This window comes from Dipodomys merriami, unplaced genomic scaffold (genome assembly GCF_024711535.1).
Source record: "Dipodomys merriami isolate MVZ:Mamm:240054 unplaced genomic scaffold, mDipMer1.0.p SCAF_25, whole genome shotgun sequence".
Lineage (NCBI taxonomy): Eukaryota > Metazoa > Chordata > Mammalia > Rodentia > Heteromyidae > Dipodomys > Dipodomys merriami.
The window spans coordinates 17,707,069-17,724,783 of NW_027203937.1; the positions used below are offsets into that span (position 1 = coordinate 17,707,069).

General features: G+C 41.8%; 1 protein-coding gene across 2 annotated transcripts in view; it reads left to right on the forward strand.

Annotated features, from left to right (window-relative positions):
• The window catches only part of Fchsd2 (FCH and double SH3 domains 2), a 222,768-nt gene extending 205,865 nt beyond the window's left edge, over window positions 1-16,903 (forward strand). For both annotated transcript variants that reach the window (XM_070035064.1, XM_070035065.1), the window contains 7 exons: window positions 1,829-1,963; window positions 8,282-8,365; window positions 8,480-8,657; window positions 8,945-9,165; window positions 11,166-11,295; window positions 11,392-11,474; window positions 14,240-16,903. In XM_070035064.1, coding sequence (XP_069891165.1) covers window positions 1,829-1,963; window positions 8,282-8,365; window positions 8,480-8,657; window positions 8,945-9,165; window positions 11,166-11,295; window positions 11,392-11,474; window positions 14,240-14,323 — 915 coding nt within the window. In that variant the 3' untranslated portion in view covers window positions 14,324-16,903. The remainder of the gene's footprint in view (window positions 1-1,828; window positions 1,964-8,281; window positions 8,366-8,479; window positions 8,658-8,944; window positions 9,166-11,165; window positions 11,296-11,391; window positions 11,475-14,239) is intronic.
• The last annotated feature ends 812 nt before the right edge of the window (window positions 16,904-17,715 follow it).

The window sequence follows — 17,715 nt, forward strand, 5'->3', positions numbered from 1 at the left end:
ACTCAGGGCCTGGGCACTGAGCTTCTTTAGCTCAAGGTTAGCACTCTTATCACTTGAGCCACAGCACCACTTCTGGCTTTTTCTGTTTATGTGGTATTGAGGAGTGGAACCCAGGGCTTCATGCATGCTAGGCAAGTGCTCTACCACTAACCACTAAGCCACATTCCCAGCCCCTACAGTGTTACATTTTTTTTCAGTGTTACATTTTTATGACTAGTTATTTCACTTAGTGTAATGCCGGGTCATCATCTGTATGATAGCATATCAGAACTTACCTCCTTTTTTAGGACTGGATAATGTTCTATATACACTATTCTTTTTTAAGTTGTTATTTTTTTTTGGGGGGGGGGGAGGGTCCAGTCGTGGGGCCTGAACTCTGGGCCTGGGCACTGTCCCTCAGCTCTTCAGCTCAAGGCTAGCACTCTACCACTTGAGCCACAGCGCCACTTCTGGCTTTTTTCTTTTTGCTATGTGGTGCTGAGGAATCGAACCCAGGGCCTCATGCATGCAAGGCAAGTGCTCTAACACTGAGCCACCTTGCCAGCCCTTAAGTTGTTATTATAAAGGTTATATACAGAGGGGTTACAGATATACACTATTCTTTTATCCACTCATCTATCATAGGGCACTTGTGTTACTTCCCTGCTTTGGCTGTTGGAGTAATACTACTTTGAATAACATTACACTAATGAGACCATGCTTTGGGTTCTTTAGGAAAATACTCAGTAGTGGAATTTTAGAAATATATGTTTAATTATTAAGAAATCACCGTACTGAAGATAGAAAGGTGAAACCTGTTGAAAATGTTGGGGGTTTTTTGTTTTGTTTTTTTGCCAGTCTTGGGGCACTGTCCTTGAGCTTCTTTTGCTCAAGGCTAAAACTCTACCACTTGAGCCACAGCACCACTTCTGGCATTGTCTGTTTATGTGGTTGGTACTGAGGAATCCAACCCAGAGCTCATGCATGTTAGGCAATGCCCAGGACTGACAAAAGAAAAAAACAAAAAACTTTATATTCTTTTTTTGTGTGTGTGATTCCATCTTCTTTTCCTTATGTATGGTGTACTTAAGTGTATATCTTCGGTAGGGTTGTAAGAAGGGTACAGAACTGGAGAGAAAAAGGGTGAAAAAGTGCAGCAGTAGAACTCACTGGACACTGATGAAAATGAACTACACAAATTGTGGGTGGAGTCGTGCAGAAGGGATTGGGAGAAAGGGAACAGAAGACACTGTAGGAAAAGAAATGTACTTACCACCTGACTCATGTAATTGTAATCCCCACCGGAAGTGGTGCTGTGGCTCAAGTGGTAGAGCGCTATCCTTGAGCTGAAGAGCTGAGGGACTGCGGCCAGGCCCAGAGTAAAGAAATGTTGCAGAAAACATCTTAGAATAAAGTCTTTCCATTTTCTGTGATGTATTCACAAAAGTGGAATTACTACATCAAATGATATGTTCCAGTATATTTTCCAAAAGTATATTTTCCAAAAATGATGTGTGAATTCACATTTTTACCAGCCTTCAGGGAAAGACTGTTTCTCCATATCACTGGCACTTAAAAAGCTTTTCAATGTTTTCTGATACTGTCAGTTTAAATGATGAGGACTTTGTTGGTCAGTATTTAATGGTAAAAAGTGAAAGAACACTGATAAATTTATACTTGACATATATTTGACATCGATTTTCATGAAAAATGCAACTGAGAAGTCCCTTTGTGTGAAGTTGAATAGGTAGATTAACATTCTGAAGCAATCAGATTTTAAGTGCTCTTCCTGTTTTCTACCATTTTCTTGACTAAGCAAACTAGCCAATGGCTTCTTATTTTTTCTTAGCTTAATGCAGACATGGAGAGAGAAGAAGGAGAAGAGTTTGAAGACAATATGGATGTTTTTGATGACAGCAGTTCAAGCCCTTCTGGCACCTTAAGAAATTATCCACTCACCTGCAAAGTTGTTTACTCCTACAAGGTTTGTATTCTCCAACATATTGCTGATAGCAGATCTTGGAGACTCTGTATCTACCTAGCCTCTCATAATGTGTCTACTTAGCATATTATATTAGATTACTTGTGTTAAAATGTCCTACACTAATCCCTTAGTCTCTGTGAGCCTCAATTTCCTTATATCATAAGGATAATATTGTAGAGTTAATATGAAGATAAATCATAACTTAAAATAATTAAAAATAAATAATAAAGTAATAATTCAGTAGGAAGGCATTTAGCCCAGTGCCTAGTATATTGAAAATCTTTAGTAACCAAAACTTCCTGCTTGACATAAATCCTCCATTAAGATGAGCTTCAAAATAGATATCAAGGAAAATTATTTTACAAAGCAATTTTTACGCTTTGCCTGTACTCCTAATATAACCATCTCATTATCTTTGTTAGGCAGGAACTTTGATAAATTTAGAATTTCTACATCTGCTTTGGTATAATTGTTCTTAATCTCTCTCACCCTTTCCTTGAAGTCCCATTAAACTTTTTACTAAACACAGAGTAAATTGAGTTTTGACCTCCAGTTGTTCTTTGTTTTGCCTCCTTCCATCCATCAGCCAGTTCTATTGAACTCACCTCCACATATCCTGAATCTGGATTTGGGAAATAGCTCACTGACAAAGTACTTGCCTAGTACATGAGGCTGTGTTTCATCCCCAGTACTTTAAAAAGAAAAAGTGTATATGTATACACATACACATGCATACACACACACAAACACACACACACACATCTTGAATCTAATCACTTTTTATTTTCTCTGCTGCTATTATCTTAGTCCACACCATTGCTTTAGTGATGGGGAGAGGGGACTTGAAATTAGTCTCCCTCTTTCATAGTTGCCTCCCCATTGTCCATTTTTAACTTTGCAGTCAGAAAAACCTTCAACATATGAAAGAGATGATATTATTCCCTTTGCTAAAACTTCTAAGCTTTCTATTACACATAGGGGAAAAAACACAAACTCTTTCCTGAGATCTGTAACATCCAGTCTGATTTGGCTCCAGCCAGTTTCTTTGGTTTCATATCACACCATCTTCCCACCTCTCCCACTCAAAACTTAGCTACCCTGGCTGGCTTAGGCTAAGGCCCTAATTATACTCCTTTGTACTTGAGATCCTTTCTGCCTAGACTTCTATTTCCCCAAATCCTAGTTTGCTGCCCACTTCTCACCATTGGAGCTCAGCTCAAATAGTGCTTCCTGAGGCCACCCCTAACCACTTAAGGAGACTGCCAATACCTCAGTTGCTTCTCTGTCCCATTGCCCTCTTTTACTTACTCTGCATAGTCATGTGTTATTAATGATGAGAATTCCTTCTGAGGGAGGCAGTATTAAAAGATTTTATTATCATGCACCTATCAGAGTGAGCTTACATAAGCCTAGACACTATAGCCTACTATACATCTAGGCTACATAGTAAACATGCATTATTACTGTTCATCAGACCATGATCAAGCAATGTGAGATTAAATAAAGCCCAGGAGAAAATGATGAACTGTGCATGAGATATATGAGGCTGTTGTACTAGCATGCTGTTTAATAAGCAAACATTTTTTGTAAGTAGAAAGATAGACTCAAAAATGATAAAAGTAGATGGATACCATTGGTTCACATCCTAGCGCTCAGGAGGCTGAGATCTGAACTAACCCAAACAGAAAAGTCTTAGAAATTCCTATCTCCTAATAACCAACAAAAAGACAACTGGAGGTGTGGCTTAAGCAGGAGTACTAGCTGTGAGTGAGAGCTAAGTGAGAGCATGAGACCCTGAATTCAAGCCCTAGTACCAACACAAATAAATAGGTGTTTATATATCCATCCATACATATACACGTATACATACACACATACATATATACATACATATGGGAGACGGAGACAGACACACTGACTTGAGGCCAAATCATGATTCTTATGGCCCAGAAAAGGTCTGGATTCATCTGGTGAGGCCATTTTTAAAGATCATAAGAAAAGATTCATAATTTTTTTGTTGTTGTTGTTGGTCATGGGCCTTGAACTCTGGGCCTGAGCGCTGTCTCTCAGCTCTTCAGCTCAAAGCTAGCGCTCTACCACTTGAGCCACAGTGCCACTTCCAGTTTTCTGGTGGTTTATTGGAGATAAGAGTTTCATGGACTTTCCTGCCCAGGCTGGCTTTGAACCACGATCCTCAGATCTCAGCCTCCTGAGTAGCTAGGATTACAGGCGTGAGCCACCGGCACCCGGCTAAAATTCATAATTTTTAATCCTTAGTATCCTAAGGAAATAAATTCATAAAATTCATAATTTTTAATCCTTAGTATCCTAAGGAAATAAACCACAATAGAGTATTTTAGATACAAAAAAAAAAAAATTGGGGGATCAATCATGGGGCTTGAACTCTGGGCCTGGGCACTGTCCCTGAGCTCTTCAGCTCAAGGCAAGTGCTCTGTGGTTTAAGCCAGAGCACCACTTCCGGTTTTCTGGTGGTTAAATGGAGATAAGAGTCTCACAGTCTTTCCTGCCTGGGCTGGCTTTGAACTACAATCCTCAGATCTTAGTCTCCTGAGTAGCTAGGATTACAGGCATGAGCCACCAGCACCTGGCTACAAACTATTTCATTCTAATATACTCTATAAAAGCTCAAAGTTGAAAGTCCAAGAAGAGAATAGTTAAATAAATTATGATCACAAAATACAATATTATTGTGACAATTATTGAAATTTACATTAATGAATTTTTTGGTAAGAAAAGTATACACTGAGCCAGCACTAGATTGCTGAAACAAAAGGATTTCTAGGCCAGCCTGGACTATATACTGAGATCTTGTCTCAAAATAAAACAAAAAAGGCTGAGGGTGTGACTCAAATGGCAGAACACCTACCTAGCAAGTGCAAGGCTCTGAGTTAAAAAAAGACAGGATCCTAATGGCTCACTTCTATAATCCTAACTTCTCAGAAAGCTGAGACCTAGATAATTGAGATTCCAATTAACCAGCAAAATGTCCAACTGAAGGAATGATTCAAGTAGTAAAGCCAAACCAAGTGAAAAAAAAAAAAAGCAAAAGCTTGAGGCTCTTGAGTTTAAACCCTAGTACCAGACCAAAACAAAAGTGAAACTCTTAAGATCATAATGTCAAATAAAAAAGTACGATATCAATTGGGGCTGGGAAGGTAGCTCAGTGGTAGAGTGCTTGCCTTGCATGCAAGAGGCCCTGGGTTTGATTCCTCAGCACCACATAAGCAAAAAGAAAAAAGCTGGAAGTGGCGCTGTGGCTCAAGTGGTAGAGCGCTAGCCTTGAGCTGAAGAGCTGAGGGATAGCACCCAAGCCCAGAGTTCAGGCCCCACGACTGGACCAAAAAAAAAAAAAAAAGTAGGATATCAAATTATATGTACCTCAAAGATCTCAACTGTGAATTATGTTCAGCTTGTCGACAATGAACATGTATTGCTTTGAAAATCAGGAAAAGTGTATTGTAAAGTACAAGACATTCAGAAAGATCTGGGTGGAAATGAACTTCTGGCTGTCACTGGATATTAGGACTTAATGGAAACATTATGGGACCATGTGTAAATTTTTAAATAATTTTTTATTGAGATTAAGTGATGATATAAATTTCACAAATTTCACACTATTGTGGGATAGTGATACTTAAAGTCACAAATACAGGCTGGGAAGGTGGCTCAGTGGTAGAATGCTTGCCTTGCATGCATGAGGCCCTGGATTCGATTCCTCAGCACCACATAAGCAGAAAAAGCCAGAAGTGGCACTGTGGCTCAAGTGATAGAGCACTAGCCTTGAGCTGAAGAGCTCAAGCACCCAGGCCTAGAGTTCAGGCCCTACAACCGACCAAAAAAAAAAAAAAGCCACAAACACTGTGTGTATATTTAATAGCCATTTAGTGACTACTTACTAGCTATTGTTGGGATGAGAGAAGAAATACAGTCCCCACATTAAATAGGTTATCCTTGAAGCAAGGCCACAGGGCAACAATTAACTGGAGTACTATGGTAGCTATTGTTGCAGAGATCTAAAAAATCTAGGGACAGAAGGAGCAAAAAGCAAGTAGCTCATGATGAGTGATCTGGAAAAGTATATCAACTGGACTGCACATCCCAAGTAATAATAATAGCTGTTATTTCTTCAGTTCTAATTTCTTCAATAACCCTGTAAGGAAGAGATTTCCTTATCTAACTACCTCATATGCAAGCAATGCTTACTTCTAGGCTCTGGAACATAGCAGTGATCAAAACAGACAAAATTTTCTGCCCTGGAGCTCAACTACAAGAAGAAAATAGAAAGAAAAGGAAAATTGAGGCTCAAAGACATCTTATGCCCACTTGCACATAGAAACAGACTGAAATGAAGCTGGACTTAATACCCACAGCAGTCAGCCTTTCATCAGATAGGAATGATGAAACAGAGGAAAAATATTGGATAGCCAGTAGAAACACAGAGGCAAGAAAGAATATAGTATGTCAGAGGATAGGGGAAAATGTGCTGGTCCAAAGCTTTAAGAGGCCTACCCACCAGGGACCTTGTGGGTCTTGAGTGCACAAGTTGACTTTGTTAAATAAAAGAATAGGTCATCGGTGTATGGGGATAATGCTGCCAACCCATAATGCCTACATCTGTTAGACAGTTAGTGCTGCCAATCTGGACAACTTACATTTTCACAAGGGCAGCAGTGTGTTTAAAAGTGCTCCGGCCTGGAGCTGGGAATGTGGCTTAGTGGTAGAATGATTGCCTCTCATGCGTAAAGCCCCGGGTTCAATTCCCCAGTACCACATAAACAGAAAAAGCCAGAAGTGGTGCTGTGACTCAAGTGATAGAGTGCTAGACTTGAACAAAAGCAGCTCAGGGACAGTGCCCAGGCCCAGAGTTCAAGCCCCAGGACTGGCAAAAACAAAATATTTTTAAAGTAATTTACTTAAAATTTAGGCCTAGGATATTTCCTAGTCACCTATCTTCAAAACTGTGGCAGGGGTTGGGAGGAGATTATTGGGGTTTGAACTCAGCCTAGCAGTCACTCTGTCACTTGAGCCCTACCTCCAGCTATTTTTTACTTTTTTTCAAATAGTCTCTTGATCTTTTTGCCTGGGGCCAGCCCACCCCAGGATCCTTCCGCCTACAGCTTTTCACATAACTGGGATCACCACACTTAGCTTGCTATTGGTTGACAAGGGGTTTCAAGAACTTTTTACCCAGGCTAACTTCAAACCAAAATCCTTCTAATCTCTACTTCCTGAATATCTGGGATTATAGGCATTAGCCACAACTCCTAGCCCTTCAGTACAGCATCATCTAGAATCTGGGATTTGATTAAATGTTTTTCATGTTCACGATATGGGAAGTGGGTCTTAGAAAGTGATCTTATTACTGTCTCTTTGCCTGTGCACCTCGGGGATAGTTTACATTTTGACATTGTGAGATTTGAAAAACTATATGGTCTCAGATGATACTATTAACTGATCTTAGGATTTGGGGAAATACTGTATGTGTGCTTATTAGAGAGCTAGAAGATAACCTACAAGTCCTTGCCTGTTCATATGACAGGCAAGTCTCTTTAGAAAGCCTTAAGATTTCCCAGTGCCTCTTTGGAGCCTCTCTGAGTTTTCTTCAGTCTTGAGGGCACATCTAGTAGCTGGTGCTAGCAGGGATCATACAGCTGTCCCAGGATGAACAGAAGTACCCAAGTGGATCAGCCAGTCTCCACACTCAGATTGAAGCAGAATCTAAACCTTGAACTCATCTCAGTCATTGCTTTTCCCACAATTTTCTTCTTGGTCGCTGTTACAGTGTTTCCAAGTCACTCATTGCTCAAGCCAGTGTCTAATCCATACATACAGTACATTGCATTTTACTGCATGCACCTCTATAATAGCCTCTGACAGCCATTCCATTTCAGTGCCTTCTGTGTCTGTGCTTTCCAGACCATCATGGTTTATCCACATTGATGCCTCCATCCTCCTGAGAATGGCAGGGTTGTCATTTGGAAGACATGAAGGCATCAGGTCACGTAGCTTACCAGCCAGACACATGGGTTGGAGCTGGACCCTGAGTCCTCTACTTCTATCATAGTGTTTTGCTCACTGGATCTCATAACCTTTTAAGAATCCAGTTTCTGTTACAGTTTTATTTTGTTTAGTTCTTTGAAGTAAAATTTCATCTCATTATGAGATTTTTGCCATGTTAAATATTTTGCTTCTCCAAATCATTTCAGTATTTTGGTCTCTGTTTTTTTGTTATGACCAGCTTACATCTGCTCTTTATCTAACCTTTTTAATTTTGTCCATGACCATCCTACATTGCAGGCTTCTCAACCAGATGAGTTGACCATTGAGGAACATGAGGTGTTAGAAGTGATTGAAGATGGAGATATGGAAGACTGGGTAAAGGTATATTCCTTTGCTCATATCGCCCCTTCTTGTGACATTTTTAGGAGTTTTGGTTCTTGTTATGTCCTGTCCAAATTGTGTATGCAGACCTGTTTGCCCTTGTGTTTTACCCAGGCTCGAAATAAAGTTGGCCAAGTGGGTTATGTGCCAGAAAAGTACCTCCAGTTTCCCACTTCGAACAGCCTACTGAGCATGCTGCAGTCGTTGGCTGCTCTGGATAGTCGGTCACACACGTCCAGCAATTCCACAGAAGCAGAGCTCGTTTCAGGCAGCCTCAACGGAGATGCCAGTGGTAAAGACTAAAACAAGGCATTCTTTATCTGTTCCCATTGAGACTAAATTGTATTGGCTGGGAGGTTAAAAGCATTTGATTCCCATCCTGTGATGTTTTCCTGTATTCAGTCACATTTTGTCCTGTACAGAAGAACCATAAAGTTGATATTCAGTGGGCAGAAATCTTACTACTTTACATTACCCAGCCTGTGTGATGCTCTTTAGTTGTCATGGGAACACAAGAGAAGTTGCAGCACATTCCACTGTTAGTATTCTCACCCAATTTGTCTCTCTCTCCCTCCTCAGTCTGTTTTGTGAAAGCACTTTATGACTATGAGGGACAGACAGATGATGAGTTGTCTTTTCCTGAGGGAGCAATCATCCGTATCTTGAACAAAGAAAACCAAGATGATGATGGCTTCTGGGAAGGGGAGTTCAACGGGCGGATTGGAGTTTTCCCATCGGTGCTAGTAGAAGAACTTTCAGCCTCAGAGAATGGTGACACTCCATGGACGAAAGAAATTCAGGTACATGAGAGGGAAGATGAATTAGAAGATAAAAAACTTATCCCAAGAGGTCTGTTGATCCAGACATAAATGGTCTATAGACTCTGCCTCGCCCTCCCATCTCATTCCATCCCTAGTTGCCTGGGGTCTGCAAAAGTGAATTTGGGAAACCAGAGACTTAGCTCAGAAAGTCAGGGACTTGTCTTGTTCTCCCATTTTCTGTTACCTGAATCCATGTACCAAAATGCTAAATTACATGTGAAATATTGTTTTGATGGGAAGGAAAAGAAGCAGGAAAGGGATATGTTGCCTCTGGTTGATTTATGTGGTACAGCTGTTAGTTGGCTCCTCCTCTCCCTCACTATGAGAGCCTCTATCCCACACTCAGGTAACACCCTAGGCTTTCTTCCTTGAAGGGACAAGTGCCTTTACAGGAAATTCCTCATTGGGTCCACTTCACTTATCCTTTTGGGGGCTCTATCATAGCAGCTTGGCAAGTGGAGGAATAAGGAACATGTTTCTAAGTCTTGTTTGCATGGTAATTATGACTGCTTAGCCTTATGTGTAGAAAACCTAGGGAAGTCAGTTATCTTATTTATCACCAATTTTATCTTCACATTCAAAAAGATACTTTTTTGCATTTTGCTCATTTTTCAGCTTACTGAATTGACTGGATTTTTTTTTTTTTGGTTTTTTGGGGGGGTCCGGTCGTGGGGCCTGAACTCTGGGCCTGGGCACTGTCCCTCAGCTCTTTCAGCTCAAGGCTAGCGCTCTACCACTTGGGCCACAGCGCCACTTCTGTCTTTTCTTTTTGCTTATGTGGTGCTGAGGAATCGAACCCGGGCCTCATGCAAGTCAAACGCTCTACCACTGAGCCACTTTCCCAGCCCCATGGATTGTTACATTGACAAAAAATGCTAAAGAATGGTTTAACTTGGTAACTGTTTAAGATAAACTAAAATTAGCTAAAGGTATAGCTAAAATAAAAAGACCCTTCCTAGCAGGTACAAGGAACTGAGTTCAAAAAGGATAAAAATAGGGGGAGTGGGGGGGTGGGAGATGCGAAGGGGAAACAAAGGAGGCAACAATGCTTGATAAGAAATGTACTCATGGGCCTGGGAAGGTGGCTCAGTGGTAGAGCGCTTGCCTTGCATGCTTGAGGCCCTGGGTTCGATTCCTCAGCACCACATAAGCAGAAAAAGCCGGAAGTGGCGTTGTGGCTCAAGTGGTAGTGTGCTAGCCTTGAGCTGAAGAGCTGAGGGACAGCGCCCAGGCCCAGAGTTCAGGCCCCACAACCGGACCAAAAAAAAAAAAAAAAACAAGAAATGTACTCATTATCTTGCCCATGTAATTGTAACCCTTCTATACAGTATTTTCACAATTAAAAAAAAAAAAAGAGGGAAAAAAGGATAAAAACAGAAGTTAGGGAAGAGTAACGTAGGTCAGGTGCTGATGGATCATTCCTGTACTCCTAGCTACTCAGAAGGCTGAAATCTGAGGATCACAGTTCAAAGCCAGCCTGTGCAGAAAAGTCTGTGAGACTCTTATCTCCAGTTAACTACCAGAAAACCAGAAGTAGAGCTGTGGCTCAAAGTGGTAGAGTGCTAACCTTGAGCAGAAGAGTTCAGGGACAGCACCCAGGCCCAGAGTTTAAGCCCGATGACCCCCCCCCCAAAAAAAAAAAAGAAAGAAAGAAGAATGTAAATGGAATGACTTTGACCAAAGTACATTTTATATGTAAATACCACAGTGAAAACTCATTTGTGAAATTAATTTTTATGCTAATAAAATTAAAAGAAAAATGGACTATAATCAGTTGTTCATAATGAAATCTATTAGAGGGAAATTAAGTGTGACAAAGAAGTGGGTTTGGGTGGTTATTTTAGGCCCATTTGCTTCTATTGAGGCTGACAAGCTTTAACACTTATAACTTAGCACCAGAGAAAAGGTACATGGGCTGAGCAGCAAAGGAGCAACCAAGCTGCCCTTCCTGAATCTGTCCTTCTTCCTTCTTGCTGCAGATCTCTCCTTCCCCCAAGCCAAACGCCGCCCTGCCTCCGCTGCCCTTGTATGACCAGCCTCCCAGCAGCCCTTACCCCAGCCCAGATAAGAGGAGCTCACAATTCTTCCCCCGATCTCCGTCAGCAAATGGTAAGGGTCTCCTGGCACAGTCTGAATATGTGTTTACCTCAGGAATCCAAATCAGCAACACCAAGTAGATTGAGTCTCTTTGGTTCTCTCCCTTAGAAAACAGCCTCCATGTTGAATCACCAGGATTCTCACAGGCATCAAGGCATACTCCTGAGACCTCATATGGAAAACTGCGTCCTGTAAGTTTCCTAATGGTCAGGGTTATAGATTGCATAGTTCTTCCAAATCAAAAGTGAGGAACTCATGTTTTAGTGGCCCCTGTGTTCCTGATTCTGCCAGAAAAGGGTTTGGGAAGATAAAAAGAGCTATTGCAATAGGAGGCTCTAAATTCATCTAATCCAATTTACTGACATCTGCACTGGAACATTTCTTATTGAGCCATAGTAAGATGACAAGACTATTGCTCTACAGGAGTATTTATGCCATTAAAGTGATATAATTGTGAAGCAAATTATTTTAGTAGGAATTTATTAAGAACCTATTTTTCGGGGCTGGGAAGGAGGCTCAGTGGTAGAGCGCTTGCCTTGCATGCATGAGGCCCTCAGTTCGATTCCTCAGCACCACATAAGCAGAAAAAGCCAGAAGTGGAGCTGAGGCTCAAGTGGTAGAGCACTAGTCTACAACTGAAGAGCTGAGGGACAGCACCTAGGCCCAGAGTTTAGGCCCCACGACCAACAAAAAAAAAAAAAAAAAAAAAAAACCTGTTTTTCCAGATCTGTATTTTTCTACTTGAGGGACTACAACAGAGCCGGGCACCAGTGGCTCATGCCTGTAATCTAGCTACTCAGGAGGCTGAGATCTGAGGATCGAGGTTCAAAGACAGCCCGGGCAGGAAAAGCCATGAAACTCTTATCTCCAATAAACCACCAGAAAACTGGAAGCGGTGCTGTGGCTCAAGTGGTAGAGTGCTAACCTTGAGCTGAAGAGCTGAGGGACAGTGCTCAAGCCCAGAGTTCAAGGCTCATATCTCACACAAAAAAAAAAAGCCAATAGAATAAATTTAATGATTTCAAACAATGTATTCTCGAGAATATATTCTGACAAATAACTAGACTCTGCTTGCCATTCACTATTCCATCTCAGTTCCATCCCACCACTACACTCCAAGGCCATAACTTTTATACTGGTAAGCCAACAGATACTGTTAATTTTATTTCCCGTAGCCTTTTATCAGCATTTGATACCTTGATTCTGGCTTTGTTCATTCAGCAAGTAGTACATGAGTGCTTTGCTAGGATCTTAGGTGTTTATTCTAAATGTGACAAAAAGCCATTGCAGGATGGTAAGCAGAACAGTGTTACAACTGCTTTGCATTTGTAAAACACTCCTGCCAGCCAGCTAGGGTAGTGTATACCTGTTAGTCCCAGCACGTTAAAGCTACCCTGGGCTACATAATGAAACCCTGTCTTATAGACAGACAGATGTTGTGTCTGCTAAGTGGAGAGTAACGGAAGGTGGCAGAACAAATATCAGGAGCCATTATGAAACTGGAGCATTGATGTAAGCTGGTGGGAAGAGGGAACAGAATGAGGGGAGCTAATCTGCCTGTTCCACCACACTTTCCTGACTTGCTTTCTACTTTTCTGGTCCTCCCTTTCCTCGGACCTTTTACAGGCTTCTTTGTCTATCTCTATCCATCTCTGCTGATAGTTCCATGATTGTGAGAACCTTTATACATATAAGCAGCTCCCAGATTTATAAGATTCAGATTTGTAGGCATCTCATCTTACATGTCCTGGATCCCCAAACTCAGCAAAGTTGATTATGTTCTCTCTTATCCATGTTCCTTCTTCCTTATTACCTGTCCTGATACCTCACTGGCCCTACCTCCCTCAGGAGTCATCACCAGATCCTGCTACGTTTACCTAGAAGGAAGTTTTCAAACATTCCACTGTTTTGTTTCTACCATTTCTGCCACTCCAGTTCATGCTAACATCAGCTCTTATTAAGACAGTAAAAAAGGCTCCTAGAAGCCTGGTGCCAGTGGCTCATGCCTGTAATCCTAGCTACTCAGGAGGCTGAGATGTGAGAATCACAGTTGGATGCCAGCCCAAGCAGAAAAGTCCCAGTGAGACTCTTATCTCCAGTTAACCACTCAAAAAACCAGAAGTGAAGCTGTGGCTCAATTGGCGAGCTAGCCTTGAGCACAAAGAGGTTCAGAGACAGCACCTAGCCCTGAGCTCAAGACCCACAACTGACAAAAAAAGGCTCCTATGTAGTCTTCCCCACCTCTGATCTCTTCAAACAGTTACCTGAGTCATCATATCCTACATTTAATAATCCTTGCAGTCTACCAAAGACCTCTTTGTAGGCAAAGTCCAAGTTTCTTTTTTTTGTTGTTGTTGGTTGTGGGGCTTGAACTCTGGGCTCGGGCACTATTCTTCAGCTCAAGGCAAGTGCTCTACCGCTTGAGCCACAGCACCACTTCCAGTTTTCTAGTGGTTTATTGGAGACAAGAGTCTCACGGACTTTCCTGTCTGGGCTGGCTTTGAACCATGATCCTAAGATCTTAGCCTCCTGAGTAGCTAGAATTACAGGTGTGAGCCACCGGCGCCCGGCTAAGTCCAAGTTTCTTAACAAGGCCCTTCACTGTGTCAGCCACCTTTCAGCCTTCTCCCCTGAGACATGCTTAGTTCTACATGAAGTCTCCTTGCTGCACTCCCAGCCTTAGCTTTGGAGGAGGGCTTTCAGACTACAGGAACTCCTGTGCCCATGAGGCTTTCAGCCTAGGTATCACTATTCCATTTTTGGATTTAGTACTTCACCTAGAACAGCACTTGCTTCTCAGGGTGGGAGACAATGAAAATTAGTTGGAAAGTGCAAGTTCAGGGCTTCTGGGCCCTAGAATGGCTATATCCTTGAATAGAGGAGTGATTTGGGTTTACAGATGTTCTAAGTTGAGTCAGGAAGCTGACTGACACCCATGTCATTGTCTTCTGCTCAGGTCCGGGCAGCTCCCCCTCCTCCCACACAGAACCACAGGAGGCCAGCTGAAAAGATGGAGGATGTGGAGATCACGCTGGTGTGACCATGGCTTTACCCTCTGTTACTGCTACAATCAAGGCCAGGCTTGGAGTTCGGCCCATCTTGTTTTTTTAGGCACCTTTGCATGATGATGACTCTTGAACAGAGCAAAACCAAGGAGGATTCTTGACTGGTGGCCTGGTGGACTCCTCCCATGTTTTGAATATTTTGTGCCTTTTTTAGTTGTCATTTTCTATATCATCTCTCCTACCATAGCACAAATCTTAGAGGCCCTAGAAGAAGAGTGGAGAGCAGCCCCCATGCCTAACAGTGGCCCATTTTTATATGAGACTGGCCTCATGCCAGGGCACAGTCGCAGAATTACTGATCATGTGCATTCGTACAGTATATTACTGTGGCCACAAGGATGTGGCAAAGATCTCATCTTTCTTCAAGTGGCTTTTGCTCATCTGATTAAGTATTAATCAGGTCATGTTGGCTACATAAGGAAACAGAAGGAGGGATTCAGGAGAGGCTGGCTCCTCCCCAAGGTTCATCCCCCAGACTGAAAGTGAAACTTGACCTGGGAAGAAAGGGACTGATTGCCCTGAGTTTAGCGCCAACTGCATTAACGCACACCTCCTCCACAACTAACAGGTTTTAAATGGTAACCGTGTCCTTTGTGTTAATATTTATGCCATTCATTTAGTATTAGGGGGCTAACCTGGAGGGGCTGAACTAGTAGCCACGTCTTGCCCATTACATAAATAATAGAAAGAAAGGAGGCCATGGCTGAAGCTGAAATGGAGCTTCCAGATCTGAAATGAGGTGGTTTAATGTTCTTTTTGTCTTTGGGGTATTTTTCATCATAGTTTTTACAGCACATACTTTTCTGACCAGTATCTTTAGAATCTGAATGTGTGGATACATTGAGGACACATGCCTGCATTGCTGAGCTTCTCTACTGAGGAGGCATTATTTTATTCACAAGCTAGTGTTCTGGCCTACACAGCCAGATTGTGGTTGGTGCAGACCAACTGTCACCCATGGAAAATTCAGCTTCAGCTCCCACTGTCCTGACATTCCCTTGGGAGGAAGAGCCTATGGGCCCATGAAGGAAACTAGCTTCCTGTGAGAAAGGACCAAGTACTGCACACCTGCACAAGAGGAGTGGATGAGAAAAGTTGAATGCCGGGACAAGTGTTCTTGGTGGCCTACAGCAGCAAGGCCCAGAATGAGCTCTGGCACTCCATACCACGGAAAGTAAGGAGCACATTACCTGAGGACTAAGGGATATTTGCCAGCTCCTGTTTATTTTTGTCAAGAAATCAAACAGAACTTAATCCAAACCTTGTATTATGCTTTTGAAAATTCCATCCCTTCTAAGAATCTTGAAAAACTTGAAGTGCTCGCCAAATGTCCCCATGGGATCTTTGACCAAAAGTTAGGTCAGAACCCAAGAAATTTTCAGTTAGTCACTTGATCCTTCAGTGACAACACTTCTGGCAATTTTTCCTCCATGATTTTGTTTTTGTTTTTTGCATTTCTTAATCTGTTGATCTATTTGAGGTCTTTTTGTGTTTATCAAACTTATTCTTAAGTTTAAAAAATTAAAAGGGTGGCTTTTATAAGACAAAAAATTTCCTATGTTCCATATCTTCAAAGTACTTATGAATAGTAGAGCAGTTCTTGCCACCCAGACCTTGTATTCTCTCTTTAGCTAGCCAAATTTGTCCTTGAATTTGGGTTTTTCACAACCTCAGAGAATTATTTCAAATCTTTTGTTATATTTTAAAGTATTTTTTGGAAGAGCTGCTAATTTTATTTTAAAAAACAAAGTTGTAAAAATATGCCTCCTTTTTAAAAAATAACCCCTCCCTCCAGGCCATGTAACCCAGAGTCACCATGCACAGGTCAGGCTCACAGAGAGCCTATGTGCAGATGTGCTTTCTTTACAGTGGCTGTAAAAAGTTTGTATTTATTATGTATAAAATGTTGAATAATAAAAAAACAGAATTAAGTTTTCCAGGATCTTTATAAAAACTCTTAGGTAAATGGGGGATTGGGGCGGGCAACATGCTTGTTACAGACACTTCAGGATCACAATGCAATATCCTAGGTAGTAGAGATGAAAATAAATACTGGTCTTTGCTTAGGTTTTTTCCCATTGGGGGAAAAAACAAAGAACAAGAGGCCTGTACTGAAGGGAGGGGGGACAGCCTGCTGAGGAGGAAGTACTGATTTTGGTATAGGAAGGGCCAAAGTAGGATTACTGAAGCCCCTCCAGGGATTTATCTACTGGTTTCCAGGAAGTAGTCACTCTGGATGTATGTTCACTTCCCTAAATCTTCACCCTGAGGAGAAATTGTATGAAAGGAGGCCCTGAGGACTGCTGATGTGAGTAGAGGATTCTTGGTTACAGGTTGAGTCCCTCTGGCTTCTAGCCAAGTACACCAAGGACTGAGGTGCACCACGGAGGCTTAATCCTTGGTGGAGAAGAAGAAGCACACACACCTCCCCTTTCCTAGAGCTGGAGGAATATGGCATGTATACTTCTAGACATCTTTCAGGACATATATGATGCTATTTATACATTGGTGAGGATATTAAATATATTCAGGTTTGTATCATTCTTTTACTTTATATTTTTGTTTTTGTTTGTTTTTGATGGCTTCTTCGGTGAAGGACATTAGGTTGTATCTGGCCATTTGCTTTTAGCAAATGAAGTTAACATTGTTGTTCATATTTCTTTATAAATTTGTTCCAGTGTTAATATTGGGTAATTTTCTAAAGGTGGGATTTGAAAGTCAGATAGGTATGTGTATATTTAACTTAGATTTGTCAGATTGGCATCCAAAAGAATTATATCCAGACGGGTACCGGTGGCTCACACCTGTAATCCTAGCTACTCAGGAGGCTGAGATCTGAGGATTGTGGTTCAAAGCTACCCCGAGCAGGAAACTCTGTGAGACTCTTATCTCCAATAAACAACCAGAAAGTTGGAAGTGGCGCTGTGGCTCAAGCGGTATATATATATATATATATATACACACACACACACACATACACACACACACATTTTCACCAATGCATGTAAAACAACATGAGAGTTGGAAGATAGAAGGGCTGGGCTAATCCTGGCCCCTTACTTGACAGCCATGGATTGGTCATCAGTGTCCTCTTCTAGAACCTGAGAAGGCAGCTATGAATCCAGGAAAGACATGTAAACCACAGGGTGGTTTCCACAAACATCAGCTCTCCTGGAGCCTTCAAGGGCCTCACCCCACAGTAACACACAGGTGATATGAGGCCTTTGGGAAGGACAGAAACCTGGGCGAGGCTGTCAGGACAGTTAATATTTCCATCTTCCTCCTTTCCCTGCAGTGGAAGCTGCTCACATTTTAGTCTAATGTTGACCCTGAAGACATAGTCTGTGACTGGGGTTTCCCTAATCTC